Source organism: Haemorhous mexicanus, chromosome 1, assembly GCF_027477595.1.
Source record: "Haemorhous mexicanus isolate bHaeMex1 chromosome 1, bHaeMex1.pri, whole genome shotgun sequence".
NCBI lineage: Eukaryota > Metazoa > Chordata > Aves > Passeriformes > Fringillidae > Haemorhous > Haemorhous mexicanus.
In genome coordinates this window covers 21,678,851-21,699,170 of record NC_082341.1, presented here as the reverse complement: position 1 = coordinate 21,699,170, position 20,320 = coordinate 21,678,851, and the positions used below count along the sequence as shown (strand labels likewise).

The following is a 20,320-nucleotide window of genomic DNA, read 5'->3' as shown; positions in this document are numbered from 1 at the left end:
GAAGGCGAGGGAAGGAGGGGAAGGAGCCTCTGGGGACGGAGCTCGGCTGCCTTGGCTCTGCAGGAGGGGTAGGAGTGGCAGTGCTCTCTTCTCGCCGCAGCCCGGACTGTCCTTGAGTCGCGGAGACCCTTGCCCCCGGCGGGCGCCGCCGGTAAATGGGTATGTACGCAATTCTGGGCAGCGGTCCCCTTCGGAGTTAAAAGATACGTGAAAAATAAACAATATCCTCACCCACCCTTGCAGTTGTTAGCATCTGAGAGGCCAGAGTTGGTTTGTGCAACTTAGTCTTTTTTATCTAACTTGAAGCGTAGTGAAAATAACAAAGCATTCTTGTGAAGTTAATGAAAAGCTTAGATCAATGTTTCTAACAAAGTTAAGACTGCACTTAAGCACTAGTGGTGCATTTTTAAAGACATACCTCTATGTGGGGATTTTATTTTCTGAAGTATTTTTATTATCTTCTCCTGCCCTGGCGAGTTGCAGATATTGTGAATGCATTCCTAAATTGCTGTGACCATGCCTATGCAGCCGTAGAGTGGGATTCGTTCAAGGAATTAACATTTGATGGTAGCATTATTAGTAGCTATTCCCTGCCTATTACATGAGGAGCTTGCCGGGACACACAGTCATCACTAGCAGGCTGTGGCTGTTGGGTCAGCCAGGAGACCTTCCTGGATTCTCTCAGGAGAGATGGGAGCAAGAGAAGGGCTGGTTTAATTATTCTGCAGTGCTTCAGTTTACGGGCCACAGGCTGGGAGTTTATGTTTGTAAGGATTGTTTGCATGTTTGTAAACACTGTTGCAGTTAAGGGCAATACGTGTTAAACATTTAATGTGTTTGTAAGAACATGTAAGTGTTGTAATTCATTTAGGAAGGATTTTGAAGATTTATTGTCTTTAGAAAACTTACTTGCAAAACATGGCTCAAATAATCTCAAAAATTGCTGAGATGCTTCTATAGAAGTAGAAAAGGAATATTGCTGGTTCTACATAACTTAGTAATGAAAATTGAAAATATTTATCCCTTGACTTTTTTCTGCAGATTTTGAGCGTAGTCTTACAATATGTTTTTCTGTTCCTTAACAGGTTTTTCTTCCCTGGGGATAAAGCCATGGCTGAAATGAGTGATATCAATGTACAAAAACTAACCATTGTTCAGCAAGCAATAGCCTCTTGTTGTGGAGCTATAATTACATCATTATTTGGTAAGGCAAACTATGAAGCTGGCTACAGAGAGAATCTTACAAAGTGATTACTCTTCAGTTTGACTCAGCATGATGTCTGCTTATGTATGTTTCCACTAATGTGTAGAATCAAGCCCTCAGCCAGTATATTCAGAGGAAGATGGTCCAGCTGCCCAGGCACTGCATCATTCAGCATGTCTCAACCTGTAATAGTTGTAAGGGCTGCAGTGGAAGCAGTGAAATGTTCACTAAACCTTCAATTACTTTTCAGGAATGCGTTTTACATATTGGCTACATGCAGCAAAAAAGAAAAGTACATAATGAATTTAACTTTTTTTTTTTTTTGAAAGTTGTCTTATGGTCAGTTAATTGAAAAAGAACAAACACATGAAGAATGCTGTGCTATTTTATATGCCGGAGGCCAAAATTTGATTTTGCATGCCTTGTGGTGTGCTACTTATAAAACCAATTTTAGGCAACATGATACAGTGGTTTTTGAAAGAGCTTTGTGTATTTCTAATATTTCATGCCTATGCAACTGTTAGTAAATTAGAAAAGATAGAGTTGATATCTTGCAAACAATATAGGGTGTGTAGTTCTCCTTTGTCTCTGATAGCATTGTCTCTGTCTGCTGACATCCCTTTTCTCTCTGCTTGATAACATTGTAAAATCTGTTGGCCCCCCCCCCCCCCCAACTTTGAAAACAAAAAAAAGGTTCTAGAAGTTCCTGATAAGGCATGTAAATGTAAACTTCTACATTTTCAGGGCATCCAGGGTGTTTCTAAATGCCTTCTGTTTCATTTTAGTAACTCCTCTTGATGTTATCAAAACTCGACTGCAAGCCCAAAGGAATCCATTCCATGACGGTAAACAAACAAATGTATAGTGTAATGGGGGACAGAGTTTGCTTTTTGCTCTTGTATTTAGCTGATAGTTGTCATAATGCTGTGCTGAGGTGCAGAATATTTGAGTTTGTTTCTCCAGTATAACTGTGGGGGGTGGGGAAAAGCAACACACCAGTATGTACTAAACAGACACGGTAGAAAAGAAGTCCCATACATCCATGTCATTTTAAACAGGTTTTTTTCCCCTGTCTTAGTATTTTCATTATGGCAGAACATACAGCTAATACTGAGTTGAGTCGAACAATAAAAAAAGCTGTTACTAAATGATTAAATATTTCATCAGAGGGCTTATATGGTCAGGATGTTATATCAAAGTTCATCTCCTCCAGAATCCAGAGATTTTTGAAATGGAGAAGTCTTAACAAGTCACTTGCCACTTGGGTTCTAAATAGATGAAGATATTGTGCTCTCAAAGATGTGCTAATGGTTCCTACTATTTACTTGTACTTAGTATATGAGATTTAAAAGAAAAGAAGATGACTGGTATTTCATGTTGAATGTGGAGGTGAGTATTTGCAGTCACACTTGCAAATTAAATTAGGAAAAATACTTGTGCCTTCTATCCTGTTTTTGAGTAAGTTCTAAAGCTTTCAGAAGTCTGCAAATGTGAAGCTTGAAGTATGTTTTTGTAATGGCAATAATATTTTATCAAACAGGTTGAAAGTACATAGTGTAGGAGAAATGAAAAACAAATGGAGGGGATGATCTAATATAAATACAGACCAAGATAAGATGTAATAATAATAATAATACAGATAAGATACAATACCTCCACTTGAAGTGGATGTTGAGGCTACTTAATAAAAGATTTAAAAGTCTGAATGATGTTCACAGTTACATTAGTCAGGTACACAAGTTCAGGTCTTGTGTTAGTTTTGCCTTTCAGCAGATGGCAATATAACCTAAACATGTCACTCAGAGCCTTGTGTAGGCAGTTCCATTTAGTTGGGCAGTCTGAATAGTACATTTGTACCCTCTCTTCTTTGACCTCATCTGTCATTACTGACTTACCAAAATTATTTTGCCCCTCTGTGTCTAACCAGAGATAAATCTGTATTGCCATTTTATGCAATTTGAAATTGCTGCTGCATAAAAAAACTCTTGCAAGCATTAACTATATTCTTATACACCATTTTTTAGGAAAGTGTTTTGTATACTCCAGTGGCCATGTGGATCATGTATATATTTGTGAAAATGGGGAGAGCAAAGCCTGGTATAAAAAACCTGGGCATTTCAAAGGGACTTTGGTAAGAACATTTTACAGTTATATAAAAATGTGCATTTTTAAGTAGCATACTCTAAAGTTTTCAGGTTTTTTCGGATTCTGCTGGAATCTGTTGTCGTTTGAGAGGGCCTTCATGTGGTTACACTGCTGATTGATGATACCTTTTACTCTTTGCAAAAAAATATATATTCCTTACCTAAGATGAACAAGGAGGCAGCTGCACAGCTCCCCTCTCAGGTTACTGGCTTTATGATTTCATTTTCCCCACTTCAGCTATATTGGCAGTAGTTGCTGATTGCAGGCAATAATCTTCTCTTTCCTTACATCCCTTGTGCCCACGCATCTCCCAATATGCTTCTGAGCTGAACTAATGGTGCAGATATTGTTTAAAGTTAAGTTCATATGTCAAGTTCTCTATCCAGGGAAGTCTCTATCCTGTCAAGTATCTAGACTTGTAGGACTAGCATTTTCCTAAACTCTTGAATCAGACTTGCTGGCAAATACAGTCATGCTGGTTCATTAGCCAGTTTTTCTTTTGGCTTTGCCATGAAATTAAACCTATGATCAAGGATTTTTCAGAATTAAAATCTTGAGAATGGGATGTTAATGCAAAAGGTGTCTTCAGTAGTTTAAAAGGGTTTTTTTTTAATTATTGACTTTACAAATGTGATTTTTTCAATTACCTTTACTATGTAATTTTAGAAAGTTAGACATTAATTTATGCCTGGTTTTGCCATAATAAGGTGATTCTTAAAGAAGAATGACCATCATACAACTTCATCTTTTTTTTTTTTTAATAGTCTTATCTTTTATCTATACCTTCTTGTTTTGTAAACTTGTTCAAGCTGGGTTATAAAGATAGTAACCAGCTGGTATAAAAGTGTCTTTTTTTTTAAACCATATTAGGACCTCTAGGGATTCTTGGCTTCCTTTCAAAACCAAGGTTTGTTGTAATAAACTGTTTCTTTGCTTTTTCTATTCAACTTTTTACCTCACAGGATTAGTCCATGAAGGCTGTCTCCTCTAAAGCTATTTTTTTTTCTTCCTCTAAGTCCTTTCTGTGGTCTGCCAGACTCTCTGTCTTTTGAGGCTCTGTAATAATGTCTAGTCTTAGGCATATTATAATCCATTGAATCCCAACCTCTTACCCCAGATGTTTTAAGAGAATTAGAATCCTGACATTACAAAAGTTTGTGGTTTTTCTTGTGATTTCAGCTGAATGATCTTCAAGGTTTAGTGTTCTTGTGCTGTCAGTCTCCTGGGAATATATGGGACAGCTGTAGTAATAATTAAAAGCTTGTATATGGCATAGTGTATACACATTGCATGTATGGGGTCACGTTGTCAGAGGAAGTATTGAAGAATCTTTGAGAATTAGTTGCTACTTCATGCCTAGAAACTCTGCTATGTATTGAAATAAAAAAAATTAGTGGATTTTTTGGGAAGTTTCCGCAAATTGCTGCAATACCATATTAGTACTGAAAATAGTTATTCACAGGGCTGTCAGTCACTGATAAACACTTAGTACTTTGGTGTTTTAAAGATGGAAGGAAATTCTTAATTTCAGTCACATACATTATTCTGTTCAGCTCAGTGGAGCTGTTTGCATGGCTAAGCTTATGTAGCTGACATAGCTTGTGTGAGCAGTTATAAAATTGGGATCTTACAATAATAAGCCATTTTAAAAACATACTTTTAAAGACATTAGTTTTGTGTTCTGCCAGCTAAAATGTATTACTAATTACAAAAGTTTGTAGCTAATTATTGCTCTTTCCCTGGTTACCCTGGTTATATTTTTAGGATGCATTTGTGAAAATTATTCGAATAGAGGGAATTAGGTCGCTGTGGAGTGGGCTTCCCCCAACACTGTAAGTTGAATGGGTTTTTTGGTAACATGCTGTAAGTTATTGTTTAAAAAATTACTTAGTTATTTTTGAGAAATTATTATGCTTATTTCTAAGTTATTTTTAAAATTTTGTCAGTTCTGAAATTTCAGACTGATCAGTTCAATCAGAAATGTCTATGGACAGTATAATTTTTGCCAGATTTTAGAATTTCCTGATACATTCTCAGTTGTTAAGCAGGATCAATAGACTTCTCATTCTGCCTTTTTTTTTTTTTTTCCTACTATAACCATTCCTTTAATAGCATCATCAAATCACAGGATGGGACCTGGTCACTTGAGAGGGTCAGTCTTCAACACATTCTTGTTGTATCTTGTTACTTAATGACTTGTTATCAGCAGCACAGCTGTTTCCAGACACTCTGGTGTTCCACTTCATTACCCTCACTTAATTTTTGTAAACATCTTTATTTCAAAGAACTTTGAGGTTTTATTCTATCTGGATAAACAGAGAATTCATTTTCTCTCTACAAGAGCAATTTTCATATTTAAACACTGCTATCAGATCTCCTCCTGGTCTTCTCTTTAGGTTTAACAGCCCCAAACTGTTTTATCTTTTAATTCATGTTAACCTAGTACAGATAGAAATTAAGACCTCTATAATTATGTTCTCCATCATAAACCAAAGGTTTTCAAATCTAAGACATGTATTAAACTTGTATCTTGTAAGGCACAAAGTAGGAAGTGCCCAGTGGGAAGCAGTGGTACACTTTTTATTTGCAGACAGTGCTCAGTGTATAGGCACAAAAAAAAAGTAAAGCATGATGGAGTTCAGCCTTGTCTACCCTCCAGTATGTGGCAATTTCAAAATATAAACCTTAGGACCTGACTGAACTGTTCCAGTCACTACAGTTTTTTTACAAAGTGCATGTTCTGTTCTCCAGCAGAGAACTAACTTCTTTACTGGAGAAAGTCACACAAGTAGAAGAGAGGATATAAACTAAGCCATGTTGGTTTTCAAAGCATGACGGTCCTTGGTGGTTTTTGGTGATGGTGGTACATGCTGTATTGGCACAGACATAACACAGAAGTGTAACTGCCAGATTATAGTAAGATGTGGTGCTTTACCCCTACACTGAATGATTATTGAATCTACCTGTTGCTGCTACAGTCTCTACTATGCTGGTATGGAAAAAGTTTATATTTATGCATGCTACATTGTCTCTCAAGCAGTGAGTATCATGGCTGTTGATCAAGAGCATAATATCCAATTGTTACATAAATAAAAGTTAAGGTTAAGAATACGTGTGTAATATTTTGTTTGCATTCTTCATTTTCAGATCTTTCACTTCCCATTCTTTATCAAAATAGTTCTGAAGCTGGTATGGAATAGATTTTGACTGAGATAATCTGCCATCATTTTACTTATGGTTTTCCCTAATGAAATGAAAACCTGGGAAATGTGTGGGTTTGAAACTCTGAACTAGAAGCAGTGAATCAAAGCTATGGAATTATTGTTGGTTTCTTTTAATAATCCATTACATACAGCTGGAGATTTAACTTTTTTTAAAATGTAAGTAAAATATTAATACAAGACAGTTGATTTTATTCTCCTGCTTTCTTGGTATTAATTTAAATTTCCTCTCTTATATTTTAGAATAATGGCAGTTCCTACCACAGCAATCTATTTTACCTGCTATGATCGGCTGTGTGAAGCTTTGAAAAATAGACCAGGAAAGCATGATGAGCACATTCCAGTTATTGCAGGTTCCTTAAGCAGATGTAAGTTGTCTTCTGTTTAAAGAGAAAACTGGAACATAATACCTCTATGCTCTTTACTTGGGTTAGTTTTGTTGACTTTTATTTAAAGTAAATATGCTATGGGTTTAAATGAGGGATAGGAAGGAATACTGTCGTTACCCAGTATTTCTTGGGCAACAGAACCCTCTAACCTGGAATAATGAGATTTGGTTTTGCTGAAACACTTTCACTACATTTGTAATTAGTTCAAAATTTTATGTTTCTAGATTTCTACCAAGGGCAGTTTAGTTTAAGTCTGTTCTGCTATCAATCTAATAATAAACATTGTTATTTGCTATAAAGGAAGTTACATAGGTAATTATAACAAAGATGAAAATTTGACTTGTATTGGTTTTACTGTTGTATGATGTGGATGGAATGTATATATTTTCCTACTTTTGTTTATCCTTTTCCTCATCTATTTTTGTAGAATTAACTCAGTTGATATATTTTAGGGCTTTCTTAGAAGGATCTGATGATGCAGTTCCATGTTCTAACTATGACAACCATGGGGGCACTGGCAGACTAGTGGGAAAAGAATTGCTAATTTGTGGTGGTGTAGCACATTTTTCATATTAGGCTGTTCCAGTTTTTAAATTAATGTGTAAAATCTTATTCCAGCAACAGAAGAAAAATTCTTGGATCTAGTAAAATTTTTAATGTCTGTTAGATGTGTGATGGTAGCTTGTTACTGAATGATGACTCACTGACCATTGTGCAAGATGGAAGAGTTACTTTATCAGATACAGATTGCCTGCTAATCATTCTTGATAGTTTAAAATAAGAGTGGTAAAAGATGCTTAGAAATCAATAAAAGCTTAAATCTGTAACCACAATTCTGTCCTTAACACAAAAAGAAGCCTTAACCATCAAGATTGCTTTCTTCAAGTTACAGTTTAAAATGGCAACTAATTAAAATAATTGAGTGTAAGTACTTGACATTTTCAGCCTATTTATATGTTAAATCTGAAAAATGAGGATTCTCAACATGATACATTGTTTCAAACATGCAAGCATTGGAAAAAAAAAAACAAAACAAACTGGAAACATAGGTAGTGTGAATAGGCATACTTTTCCTATCTGGAAAGGAAACTTATTTTGAGAATTAGTTCAAGGAAAATGGGAGAGTTGAAAATAATCAAATATATAAAATAAGGTAAGACATGACTTGAATGTTCAGGAAATTGTGCTGTTAAATGTTGATTGTTCTAAAAAAGCCTTGTTTCCTTTGCAGTTGGTTCTGCCACAGTGGTGAGTCCCCTGGAGCTGATCAGAACTCAAATGCAGTATCGCAGGTCGTCCTACAAGCAGCTGTACCTGCGTATCAGCACCAAAGTGGCTGTGGATGGCTGGTTCTCCCTCTGGCAGGGCTGGGCTTCGACTATTCTGAGAGATGTACCTTTCTCAGGTAGGGTTTATTTTCCATGCATGTTTTGGTTTATGTTTTTATATTTTTCTGTGCTTTTAGGTAGTTTTAATAGTTTGCTTTAAGAATGACTGAGATTTACTTTTTTTTTTTTTTTTGAGTGTTTTTATTTATAAATTCTCTGAAGATGTGATTTCCGAACACCCCCCTCCCCCCATTTTGTTTGTGGATACCAGATAGGATTCATTGTTACATTCCCTTTCTCTACTTAGACTCTTTCTTCTCATCTTTAGCTTACACAATGAGTGCTTTTGAAGAGTTTCAGCTGGAAATTTTCTCTGTGATAGAAATAGTGGCTATTTTCTGATAAACACGCTGTATCTAAGTGTTCTGTTACATAATTTTGGAAACATGTACAGAGTGACACAGTAGTGTCTTCAAGATTTTTTTTTTTTAATCAAGATGAATTCTTTTGTATGACTGCTCCAAAAAGCTTTTTAGCAAGACTCGAAAGCTGAAAGCCTAAAAGAAGAAAAGTCTAATTCAAAGCATAACTAGTTCTAGGGCTATTCCTTCAGGTAACTGGGACAGATGTTACAGAGGAGACTGCTAAAGCATCAGAAAGTCCCCATTCCTTTAAGGCCTGTTTTTGTCAGAGTGCTTTTGGATCATCAGACATCAGTTGTCATTGAAGCAGTTTCTGTCATTGGGGTAGTACCAGGAATCTGTAAACACTTTATGTTGGCCCAGAAAAATTCTTCACACCTTTTTGTGGAAAGATTCTTATTCAAAACTGGTTTTGGAGTCAGAGAACCCTTGAAGTATTTGACCTGCTATCTCTGTTGTCTTACTTCACTCTTAAGATGATCTGATATCTAATTTAATTTGTGTTTCCAATCAATCTGGTGGGCCAGTCATTGGTTTGGGCTGTTACAGGATATGTGTACTCAGAGTAATTTTAAATTGGCCATGAACCAAACTGAGACATAAAGGGGTGTGATGGGGATATTTACTTCAAAATTGCAGTTGGTAGTTAAGAGAGTAAATTGAACCAAGTTATTTCAGCTGTCTTCTTTTCAGAATTTATAATGCTCTGTTCTCTTTCACTTAGCTACTGGAAAGTATTTGAAAATTGTCATTGGAATGTATTTCCTGCCTAAAGATCCAGTTCCTTGATGGGACTTAATTTAGTCTTCTGTAATAGGGAAGGCTTCTGACCCTATGAAAATATGGTTTCATTAAGGCTAAAGACAACTGCCAGAATTCATCTGACTCTTTTGTCTGAAGTGTTTCCTCTTAAATTTTTATTTTTAATTTACTTATTTTTCTTCTCTGCCAAATGCAGTTTTCTCTTAGGCTGTTCTCTGAGGTTTTTAAGGGAACTCTCAAATTCTTCGTCTGATTCTTGGTGTTTGACTCCAAGGAGAAACTCTTATTCTTTTATTGATTTTTGTCTGTAGCAGTGTGGCTGGAGCTAGTGAGCTTCCTTCCCCCTGCTGCTTTTAACAGAGTGGGAAGATCAGAGGGAGTGCACAAGGAAGAGGGCACTAAGGTGATGTGCATTCTTCTCAGCCCTTTTCAGGTTCTTGTGTCCACACCTGCTGTTCCTCCACTGCTCCAAGCCAGACTTGCTGATTTTTAGTCAGTTTCTACACTGCTCTGGCATTCCATGGACAGCCAGTGACCACTCACTCAGCTGTGCCCAGTACTTTATGGGCATGATGGTAGAGACACCAATTAACCTTGTAAGGCAGTAGCTGCATGTTGAGAACTACTCAACCAATAGTGAGCAGGCAAGTAGAAGCATGAATAAAGGAAAATGTATTTAAAAAAAACCCCAAATGCCATAAAATTCTGCTTATGTAAAGCTAAGGGTGTTTAATACTGCTTAATGCCTTTTCCAACTGTGTTTCCTGATAATTTTTTCCTCATAACTGCTCTCTATCTGCTATGATGTCCTTCCTTTATACATATAGTCTGAGCTCTTCAGTTTGAATGATGCCCAACAGCAGCTGAATCTCTGGTGTTCTCAGTTTGCAACTTTGCTGCGGGGAGTTCAAGTCAGCTATCTTGAGAGTTAAAATCAGTGTAACACAGAGTTGAGAAAACATGAAAAAAGTCAAATGAAAACTACTGAAAACAGTCAAACAGCACAGCATGACTCAAGAAGCACAGGATAATTAAAATTCCACTCTATTCCTAGCCCAAGTGTTTATGACATGTTTCAAGCATGTTCCTTGGGATGCTAGCAAGACTGAACAAAACTTAAGTTATGAATGCTTATAAATACAAAAACTGGTTTAATAATAATATTTGAGTCCTTCTTTAGGCAGTGTCACAGACAATATAAATGTAAATGGTGTTCAGGAAAATTCGTCCTGAAGGTCCTTAAGAAAATTCTGGCTTTAGATAATTTATATTAAATTAGGGTTTTGTACATTTCAATAGTAGGTTCTCAAATCCTCAGAATGCCTTCTGAGATACTGCCTACTTTGATTTTTGTAGAATATTGGAGGCCAGGCATGTGTGCTGGTAGTCTTGATGGTAAGAAAATGCTGTGCAATTTTTCTGCTGGCACAAACTCCAGAACTTGGTTCTGAACATTGTGACCTTTCAGGATATGGAGCTGTCATTTGCAGTATTTATTTAACCAACTGCCATGAGGAATTACTCTCTAATTCAGCCCAGTAGTATATCATTTGAAGTTTTAGTTAGAAAGCAGAAAAAGTGCAGTTTAGTTCAGCAGATGGTCACAGAAACAGATGTTATTCCTAAAAGTTGTTTTCTGGACTTTCCTTTGACACTCCCCAGAGAGGCATTTCCCTATTAGTAATTCCAGGGAGCAAAATTATATTCTTTGGTTCTCTCAGAATTAAATTTTATACTGTACCTCAAAAAAGTATGAGGCAGTCCTGAGCAACATTTCATTTTGTGTGAAATGTGTTTTTATAGAATTACTGAGATCTGTGAAATATGCCTGAAAACATAGCGAGTAATTAAAAACCTACATTTTGATTTATTTTAAATTGAATGTGAGCTTTATGGTGCTTGTTTTAGATTGTATGAAGGTAGGGGTTACCTAAGGGAAAGACAAAATGATTAGGCTAATTTGTATCAAATGAAGAAATTTGGGATATGGAGAGCAAGGGGAACACAGCAATCTGTCCGTGGGTCATTACATAGGACGCTTATTATGCTTTCAGCTCTTGTTTCTGTTTGCTTCTATTGCTGCAGTAGAATTCTTACATCTGGACTTGATATAAGAATTTTTGTACTTGAGATACAAATCTGTTGTAATGCAAGTTTATTTTTTTGTAATCATAGCAATGTATTGGTATAATTATGAACGTTTCAAGAAGATGATGTGCAAGGAAGTTGGTGCACATGAACCCACATTTTTTGTTTCTTTTACTTCAGGAGCTGCATCTGGCTCTGTAAGTATATAATTTTGTTTCTAGTACTAGTCTTTATTATTAGCACTAATAAACTATTTTAAAAATGTATGATTTTAGATCATTCTCTCAGAAATGCTATACATTTTGGGGTGCTTGTACTTTAAACATATGTGGTGTGTTTAAAGTCTGACTGAATTCAGTCTATATTCAACCTGACTAAATAAATCTGAATAAACTACAGTGTTCTGACATACAAGACTTAAAAATATCATATGCTTGGAATATCAAATCTAGTTTTAAATTGTGTGTGCACTTTAATTTAAAAATTTAGGGTCAAATTTTAATTTTTTGTGCACTAACATTTAAACTGATTTCCTGATAGATTGCAGCTGTTGTAACTCAGCCATTTGATGTAGTGAAAACACATAGGCAGACTCAACTTTGGGAGAATGAGACCTTAAAAAGTAAGTTGCTGGTAAGAATAAAAAAACCCTATAGTGTTTGGGTATGGCTTATGGTAGGAATTTTAGATATTTGCCACTGCTAAAGTATGTGCAAACATTTTATCACTCAGGCATTTTTTTCTTCCCCAAATTGTGCATATTTAAGATAAGATATATTTTATCTCCTAGGAGAATACCATATTTCATTAATGGCATGGAAGAGGAAAAAGGTGTGAGTTCAGTACAATTTAGCTTAATAAGATGGTATAAAATTGAAACAAAGGAAACCAAAGCTATTACATTTAAGCAGACCAATTGCAAATTTGAGATGTCCCTGCTTATGGCAGGGATGTTGGATTAGATGACCAATAAAGGTTCTTTGGTTCTTTTAAACCCAAAGTGTTCTATGATTGAAGTAAGTTATATTTAAGTAGGCAAAAAATTAACTTCATAGGAAACATTCAGGTGAGCAGTGGTCTATTGAAGAAGTCTTCAAAATAACATTCTCTACCACTTTCTCCTACATAGCAATATTCTTGTGATAAGTATTAGAGGAGAAAGTATTGTGCTCAGGTTGTACATTTTTTACCTTCTTTTCATGAGATTTCAAAAACATTATTTTCGAGGGTATATTAACAAATGTCCCAACATCTTTAAAGGATGAAAGAGGAAGTTTCTGTTTTGCTTTTGTCAGTAGAGCACTGGTCTCTTTTATAAAATTGAAGGCATATATAATGCCTTTTTTTTCCATTGCTTGGGATGTGGACCAGTGAAGGACTTCCTTTAACCTAAATAAATATTATATCATGGCTTTAAGATTACAGACCATTAAAAAAGCTGAGTATCCAAATAGTTTTTGCTTAGAAAATAAGTGCTCACTTTTTGGCACGAGGGTTCATTCTCTCAGGTAAATTTTTTTTTTCTAGAGTAATTCTTGAAAAAGAATTATTATCATTTGATTGCAGAACAAGTATTAAAAAAGTTTTAAATATACATAGTTACTGGTTTTAATTATTTTCCTGTGCTGATGAATGTAAGAATTCCTTCATAACACCACTTTGAAACGTGTGTCTGCCATATATTTATTAGTTTAATATTAATAAGATTAATTTATATTTTTAAAATTTCATTATGGTAATCTTTAATTTGTGCCAGTTTAATTCTTTCCAGATCCAATTAGTGGTAGAGTTAGACACTGACTATGCATCTACATTTTGTCTCTCAAAATATTTGACAATATTTTTGTCCGTGCAAAAATGTTTTTTGGCTTCTGAGGGCTGTGGGATAATTCTGATGAATGTATTCTATGAAACTGCTCTGGCTTTTTTCACCTGTATCAGCCATCCAGTAAAGACTATAGGAGCTGTTCATGTATCTTATTCTAGGTTTTACTACAGGTCTTTTCCATGTCTTGCTGCTTCAACTTGTATATTTGCATACTGTATTAATTTAACATACTGTATAAATAAGATGGATAAAATTAACAAAAAAAGGTGTTAAACCTAATAATTACATCTGTGACTGTCTCTGATTTCTAAAAATATCATTCTGTGGCATTGCATGGATTGCCTAATTCACTGTTGTCTTGTACTGTATTGAGTTCCACAGAGGGACAGTAAATCAACCTGGGCAGTTATGAGGAAAATTGCTGCTAGAAATGGGATTACTGGATTATTTGCAGGTAAATTTTTTCTTATCTCTAAAAAAATTCAGACTAGAGAGCTCTTAATTGTAGATGTTAAAATGCATAAATTTTATATTTCCACTTCTGTGAACACTATCAGTTATGCAATAGTTTGCATATAGAAAGCAACAGACATGCAGACATTGGCCTCTCCTGGGATCTTCTTGGTAGAGTACCATGGGATAAAGTCATGGAGGGAGGAGAGGCCCAAGAAAGCTGGTTAATATTAAAGAATCACCTCCTCCAGGCTCAGGAACAATGTATCCCAGTAAAGAGAAAGTCAGGTGAAAACTCCAGGAGGCCTGTATGGAGGAAGAAGGAGCTCTTGGACAAGCTCAGACACAAAAAGGAAGCCAGGACAGGTAACCTGTCACAGAGAAATGGTCCAAGTAGACAGAGATCAGGTTAGGAAATGAATCTGGCCAGGGATGTCAAGGGCAACAAGAAAAGCTTCCATAGGTGAACAGAGGAAGACAAAGGAAAACGTTGGCCCTCTGCTGCATGACTCTGGCAGCCTAAGGTGGAAATGACAAGATATTGAGACTAAAATAATATTGAGATAAAATCCTATTGTAGCTCATACTGAAATGACCATTGGCAAGAGACATTCCAAATCCAGGATACTTACCAGACTGCAACACACTGCGTTGGCTCACTGGGGGCCTGGTGTGAATGGGTGCACAGGTGGTTAAGCCTTGCAGGACTTGTGTTTGCTGAAAGAGATTAAACTGCTTTTCTTGCTGTACAGTGACGGCATAGCTGGGTAACAGGATTTGCATATTTCAGAGCACTGGATGCTTATAGAATGCAGAACACCACAAAGTATCAATAATATTGATATTGAATTCAGTTAATAGATTAAAACATGCTTCAGTCTTGATATGTGGGTGGTGGAGTTTAGAGATACTCTTGATCAGCCACCAGTTCGGTTCAGTTGGTCACACGCAGCTGAGATGACGGGGGTTAGCCTGCCTGGCTCCTTGCTGCTGTTCCAAAGGCACACAAGTTCTCCGTGGGTCGTATGTCATCTGCACTGGCTCTGGGCAGATGTCTTTGGAAGTAGGGGGTTAGCTGTGTGTGAACAAGGGGATTCAGCCTTATTTCCCTTCTCTAAACTGAATCACTTTCTAACCTCCATTGGCAAGATCACAGTTGACTATAACGGGAGACATTTAAAACTTAAATTCCATCATTTATTCATGTGACCAGGGTTCTTCATTTTAGTAGTGGCCACCTCTTGTGTGCTGGAGCACATGAGCTCTGCAGGTCCATCTGCTCCAGTTGTGTGGAGTCAGGAGGGGCAGAGGAACAATGGACTTGAGGCAGGCAGACCACACAAGGCAGCAGAGGTGAGGGCATGAGGTTATTACACTGGTAATACCTACAGCCAGTAAATTCAGTATTTTGAAGCATGTGAGCAGGTAGAATCCCCGCTTTAAACTGATATACTATGGTATCAATATATTGTGATTAGCACATTGTACTGCAGCACTTGGGTCTGAAAACAAATAATAGTGAACACTTCCCTTTCTCTTCTGGGCAGGTATTACTCCACGGCTGTTTAAAGTTGCTCCTGCTTGTGCCATAATGATCAGCACGTACGAATATGGAAAGTCTTTCTTTTCTCATTTAAATGAAAAAAAGAATCAACACCCATAGTTCCTCTTCGTCCAATTCTATGAAGGAAAAGTATATGATGGAAGTTGTGCCAAATTTAAATCTGTGAAGATGGTTTCTAGAATTCCCAGTGAATTTCTACCGTTATATTTGGTAACTAAATAAAGCTTCATTTTTAACTTTCACAAAGGATTAATTCACTTTTTTATTAAGAAAAAGAAAATGCACATCACCTTTAAACTATCATTGAAGTTTTTATGACTTCTCTTGCAGCTGGAGAGAAAAAATAAAGGAAGGAAGAACAAAAGAAAAAGGGAGGAAGAGAAGAAAAATTGAGGCTGGACATAGCAATGAAGAATAGTGACTTCCACTGTGTAAATGAAAATGATTAACCTAAACTTTTTAGTAGGGTTTTAAAATTATGCTTAAAAATGTTTTGGGTTTCTAATTATAAGATATATTTATTTCTCAGTAAGGAGGTTGATACAGAGTGAATTCAATAAATACTTATTTATTCTTGCTGCTTGTTATGTGTTTCATTCTGTACATGTTTGTTATTTGCAGCTCTGTATTTTGTGTAAGTGCATATTATAAAAGCTTCTCAGGTTTATTTTAAATGAAAAATTCTGTAAAATTGGAAAAATACTTATGTTCATTAGACACTGAGAGCATGGTGCATACACTGATGGGACAGCAGCGGCTTTTTGTTTAAGGTAATAGTGGAAGAAATTAAAGCTCACCCATGCACTGAAGCCAAAGGCCTGTACAGGTGCTCTGCAGGAACACTCCTATGCCTGTTTCTGGGAGGTGCCAATTGTCACTGTCACACTGCTCCAAGGCAGGGCCAAGCCATGCACACTTTATGTGGGGCCACCTGTCTCGGAAGGCCAAGGTTGCTGGCATAAGGAGAGGGCATTGTGTGCCAGCTTGACTCAGCCCTGCGCCCCTCTGAAGGGAAGAGCGTGTTCAGGCTGCTGCCATCGGCACAGCCACCCTCTGCCCCGTGTGCTGCACTCCTGGTAGGAACAGCTGCAGCCCTGCACTTGCCTGTAGGCACTTGAATACTAAATCAGAGCTGCCTCTGTATGATTTAAATAATTTTTAAACTACACTCACTACCTCCCTCTTTTCATGCATTTTCAATGCAGTTGTTGAATTCTATTTTTTGTATTTTAACAAGGGGGGTGCTGATACAAAAGTAACTCAGTAATCAGATCATTAAGACACTGTCATTAGGGTGTGCTTTACCCAAGAAATGGAGTTCAGTCTATGGTGAAAATTCCTCACACACTGAAAAATGCTCTACTTGTAAAGACATTAGGTACTACATTAGGTGCTGCCAGAGGAGATGCTTAATGCTGTTCTTCCTTCCACTGTTTTTGAATGTAAATTTACAAAAGAAAGCCTAAAAGAACATAGTAGCAGCAGATATTGGATGACACAATGATATAGAGCAAGAAAACCAGTCTCCCCCTTGGGCAAGAAAAGTATTTGCTATAAACTCAGTAATGCTGTAATTTACAGAATGGTTTTACTTTATCCTGTGTGCTTAAAACAGAGACAACAACTTGTAACTGGTGATGATACAAAATTTTTAATTTACATGCAACATTCATGGACTGTCAAGGCAACAAAACATACAGTTTGGGCGGTTTAAAATTCTTTTTTAAAAAAAGGTTAATGTTTAGAACTGAGAAAGATGCACATAACTGATTGCCCATGCACAAAATGACACCCAGAAACACGTGTCAGACTACATAAAAGACTTCAGCTAAACAACACATTTAGCTCTAAGAAAAGAGCCATCAGTGAACATGACTGAAGATCATGATTACTGCCCCCTCCAAAACACTGATGTGGCACGAGAAGTGTTTAACAGCAAACAAGACCGATTGAATTACTGTACATTGATGCAGAATGTTAACTTGTGGAATCTGGATTCCCTCATTGTATTTGTAGTAAAAATGCATCTCTAATTTACAAATTTATATTTAATAATGTTACTCAAGAAACAGGTGCTTAATGTGATAACAAAAAAAAAAAAAAGTTCCATGAAGTAATGGCCATTCTGAAGGTGTGTGAAAGGATTTAATGGTCAGAGTTTATTACAGAGAAATTACCTGTGTGGGTACACAAGGGCTTGAAAGACCAGGTGGTTTTGTTAAACTGCTTTAAAATTCTGCATTAAAGTAGCATCAGTGGTTGTTTACCCTGCCATAGATGTAGTGTCCTCCAGCAACATGGACTAGAGAGCTGAGGAGATGGACTCTTATCCTCTAGCTAAATCCAACAGTGCCTTGAGTTCCAGAAATGCATATCCTCCTACTTGAAAAGACTAAATGTTTCAGTTAAAGAATGAATCTTCTTTCTTTCAAGCCCACCCTATGATGCCCAGTTTAAAGTAGTAGTGCCAAGGTACCATCACAAGAGGCAAATCAGCTAAAACTGTACAGAGTGTAGTGACATACTGTAAACACTTAGGAGTAAGCAATAATTAAAAATCTGTCTTGTATTGCAGCTACTTATGTAAACAATTCATGAAACTTCTTTGGCACAAAAAAGCATTTTCCCTAGCACTTATAAATACAACATACTTACATGCATTTCAATTTTGTTTAAAAAGTTACTAATCATACTGATAAGCATTACCTTGATTAGCAAAATTCATAGATAAAGGATCCATTGTATCTTACAAAGAATTAAGAATATAGTTTGCAGTTCAAAAATTATTTTGCAAACTTTGAAACTGTCGGGTAATCTGGAAAGTTAGTTACATTTTAAAAAAAGTCTCCCTTTTTTTTATTCCTATCAGTAATTTAAATCAACGGCAAATAATTTGAGAAAACTGACCTAGAGAATTTCTGCAGTATTACCTAAGCAAGGAAAATACCTACTGCACTATTACAGGGATAAGAAAAGTCTTTTAACACACAAATAGTCATTACATAGTTTCCCCTTTTTCACTCTCCTTGGGAGCTTGCCAATAAACACAGAATCCATACTTTGCAAGATGCTTACCCCCATCATCCATAGCCCCCATCTTTTCAGCAAGAAACTTTTTGTTTAATGTTAGTTTATCTGTAACCCAGGCCACTTAAAAGCATTTAGTGAGTTTGCTCACCATTTACAAATCTCTATGTATGCTTGATTTATATGATCAAGTTACATTTGTTATTCACATGCAATTTCAAGTGTTTGTGTTTCAGTGTGACTGGGACATCTCCTAAGTGCCATGATATTAACAGGAATGCAAAACCTAACACTGAGTCAGCTTGAGGGAAGCTGCTGATAGGTAAATATGCTGTTTGAGGTCCTACGCAACATACATAGATGAAAAGCTGGATTTTTAGGTATTTGTTTGCCTACAAAGACTGGTGTTCAGGATTCCCTGTCTCTTCTGCAGGAGTTGATAAATATTTAAAGCACTGCAGAGTACAGTGGCTAGAGCCGGTCCAGGCTAGTGCAAGGAGAAACAAAGCTGATGGCATTTAAGTATGGGTCTGATTTCCAACTGTTTCATTTTAAAAAAACAGTCATAAACATCAGATTATACATTCTGTACCTGACCAAGAGATTTAAATAATTCTAGACTAAAAAAGAATATCTGAAAAGTCCTCTGGGGGAAATAAGAAGCAAATGAAAATTGGCCAGATTTGTGAATTATAAAGGTATCCGTGACAAGAAAAAATAAAGCAGCTTATTTTTTAACTCAGAACTAGCAGTCTTCACTGCAAGTCATCTTATGGAACATAAACCAAATGCATACAACAGAAAGCTCTTCCTTCTTGTGTGCATCTCAGGATGGTGTTAAGCCTGGACTTGTCATCTCTGTTGTGGGACTTGCAAGGTATTCACTTGATTTCAGACTTGTGAGAGACTTGTAGCTTGCTACTGATGTAAGAGAGCCACAAAGACCAAGCAATGATGGAGTGTCTTCCTTTCCTGTGAAGAAAAATAAGAATTAAGCTAATAAATTTTGCAGCACAAGATTAGTTCACCATAAAAAATGAGAGAACAGAAAAAGCTGTTTAATCTACACTACTGTGAATTCCATAGTATGCTTCAGCACAGGCATGTTTCATAAATGCAATTGGAAAGACAACTTACACCACACCTTCCCTATCCAGGTGGTACAGAGATCCCTACTCATGCCTTACAGGCTGAGCTGAAATCAGTCTTGGATTAAATTAGATTTTAATACTGCTTACAATTAAAAAGAAAAGAAAAATTCACTTTTTTTTATCCTTGATATTTTAAAAAAAGAAAGTTTAGCGGTTATGTAACACTACGATTTTGTATTGGCGAATCAATTTAAAGCTTAGAATTGATGAGATACAAAAAGGATTCTTTTATAACAATTTCTATTCTATACCCAAAATACTACTATTTCACAATTCTTCCAACATTTTCCTGCTTTTTCAGAACTGCCCACAAGATGGAGCAGCTCAGCTTTGATAGCCATCCAGGTTTGAAAGGGGTGTGTGCATATATTACATTTATATAGACAGTTCATATCATGTTCCTCTCTCTGTTTTAATGGAAGCACTGTCAGGCTGCATCTCCAGATAAATGTTAAGTACAACATGTAAGAAAGACAGTGCTAGTTGCTAATCCAGTGCATTTAATCATCCTTTTAAAACCAAAAAAAGGAAACATAAGGAGTTTGTTGCAGCAGAAAGATGTCAGCAGATCCCCCTTGTAGTAAAGCTGACTGATTCTGTGATGGAAGGAAGAGATGTGCAAGACATTTGAAGCTTAGCTTTACGTACAGAGGAGTGGGGTGTGTATCTTCATAAATCCAAACTTATTTGAAGCAGTGTTCTTAGGGAAACTGAAACACTTTGAATAACAATTGAAAA

General features: G+C 36.4%; 2 protein-coding genes across 2 annotated transcripts in view; one reads left to right on the top strand and one right to left on the bottom strand.

The window, feature by feature from the left end:
* The first annotated feature begins 29 nt into the window (after positions 1–29).
* On the top strand, positions 30–15,840 carry SLC25A40 (solute carrier family 25 member 40). The gene is made up of 12 exons (XM_059842715.1): positions 30–159; positions 1,086–1,204; positions 1,990–2,049; positions 3,229–3,335; positions 5,114–5,181; positions 6,814–6,938; positions 8,191–8,364; positions 11,647–11,756; positions 12,100–12,181; positions 13,761–13,841; positions 15,388–15,614; positions 15,735–15,840. The coding sequence occupies exons 2-11, from the start codon at positions 1,111–1,113 to the stop codon at positions 15,501–15,503; spliced, it is 1,017 nt and encodes a 338-aa protein (XP_059698698.1). The 5' UTR covers positions 30–159; positions 1,086–1,110; the 3' UTR covers positions 15,504–15,614; positions 15,735–15,840.
* Positions 15,841–17,038: 1,198 nt separating this feature from the next.
* RUNDC3B (RUN domain containing 3B) overlaps positions 17,039–20,320 on the bottom strand; it is a 53,012-nt gene continuing 49,730 nt past the window's right edge. The window contains exon 11 of the mRNA XM_059842702.1: positions 17,039–19,403. Coding sequence (XP_059698685.1) covers positions 19,258–19,403 — 146 coding nt within the window. The 3' untranslated portion in view covers positions 17,039–19,257. The remainder of the gene's footprint in view (positions 19,404–20,320) is intronic.

What these genes read in the sequence shown, in the direction of transcription:
- SLC25A40 (XM_059842715.1), top strand. Translation starts at nt 1,111, where the DNA reads ATGGCTGAAATGAGTGATATCAATGTACAAAAACTAACCATTGTTCAG. An exon ending in TATAATTACATCATTATTTG is followed by an intron (nt 1,205 to 1,989) that starts GTAAGGCAAACT and finishes GTTTCATTTTAG; the next exon opens with TAACTCCTCTTGATGTTATC. An exon ending in GAGAGATGTACCTTTCTCAG is followed by an intron (nt 8,365 to 11,646) that starts GTAGGGTTTATT and finishes TTGTAATCATAG; the next exon opens with CAATGTATTGGTATAATTAT.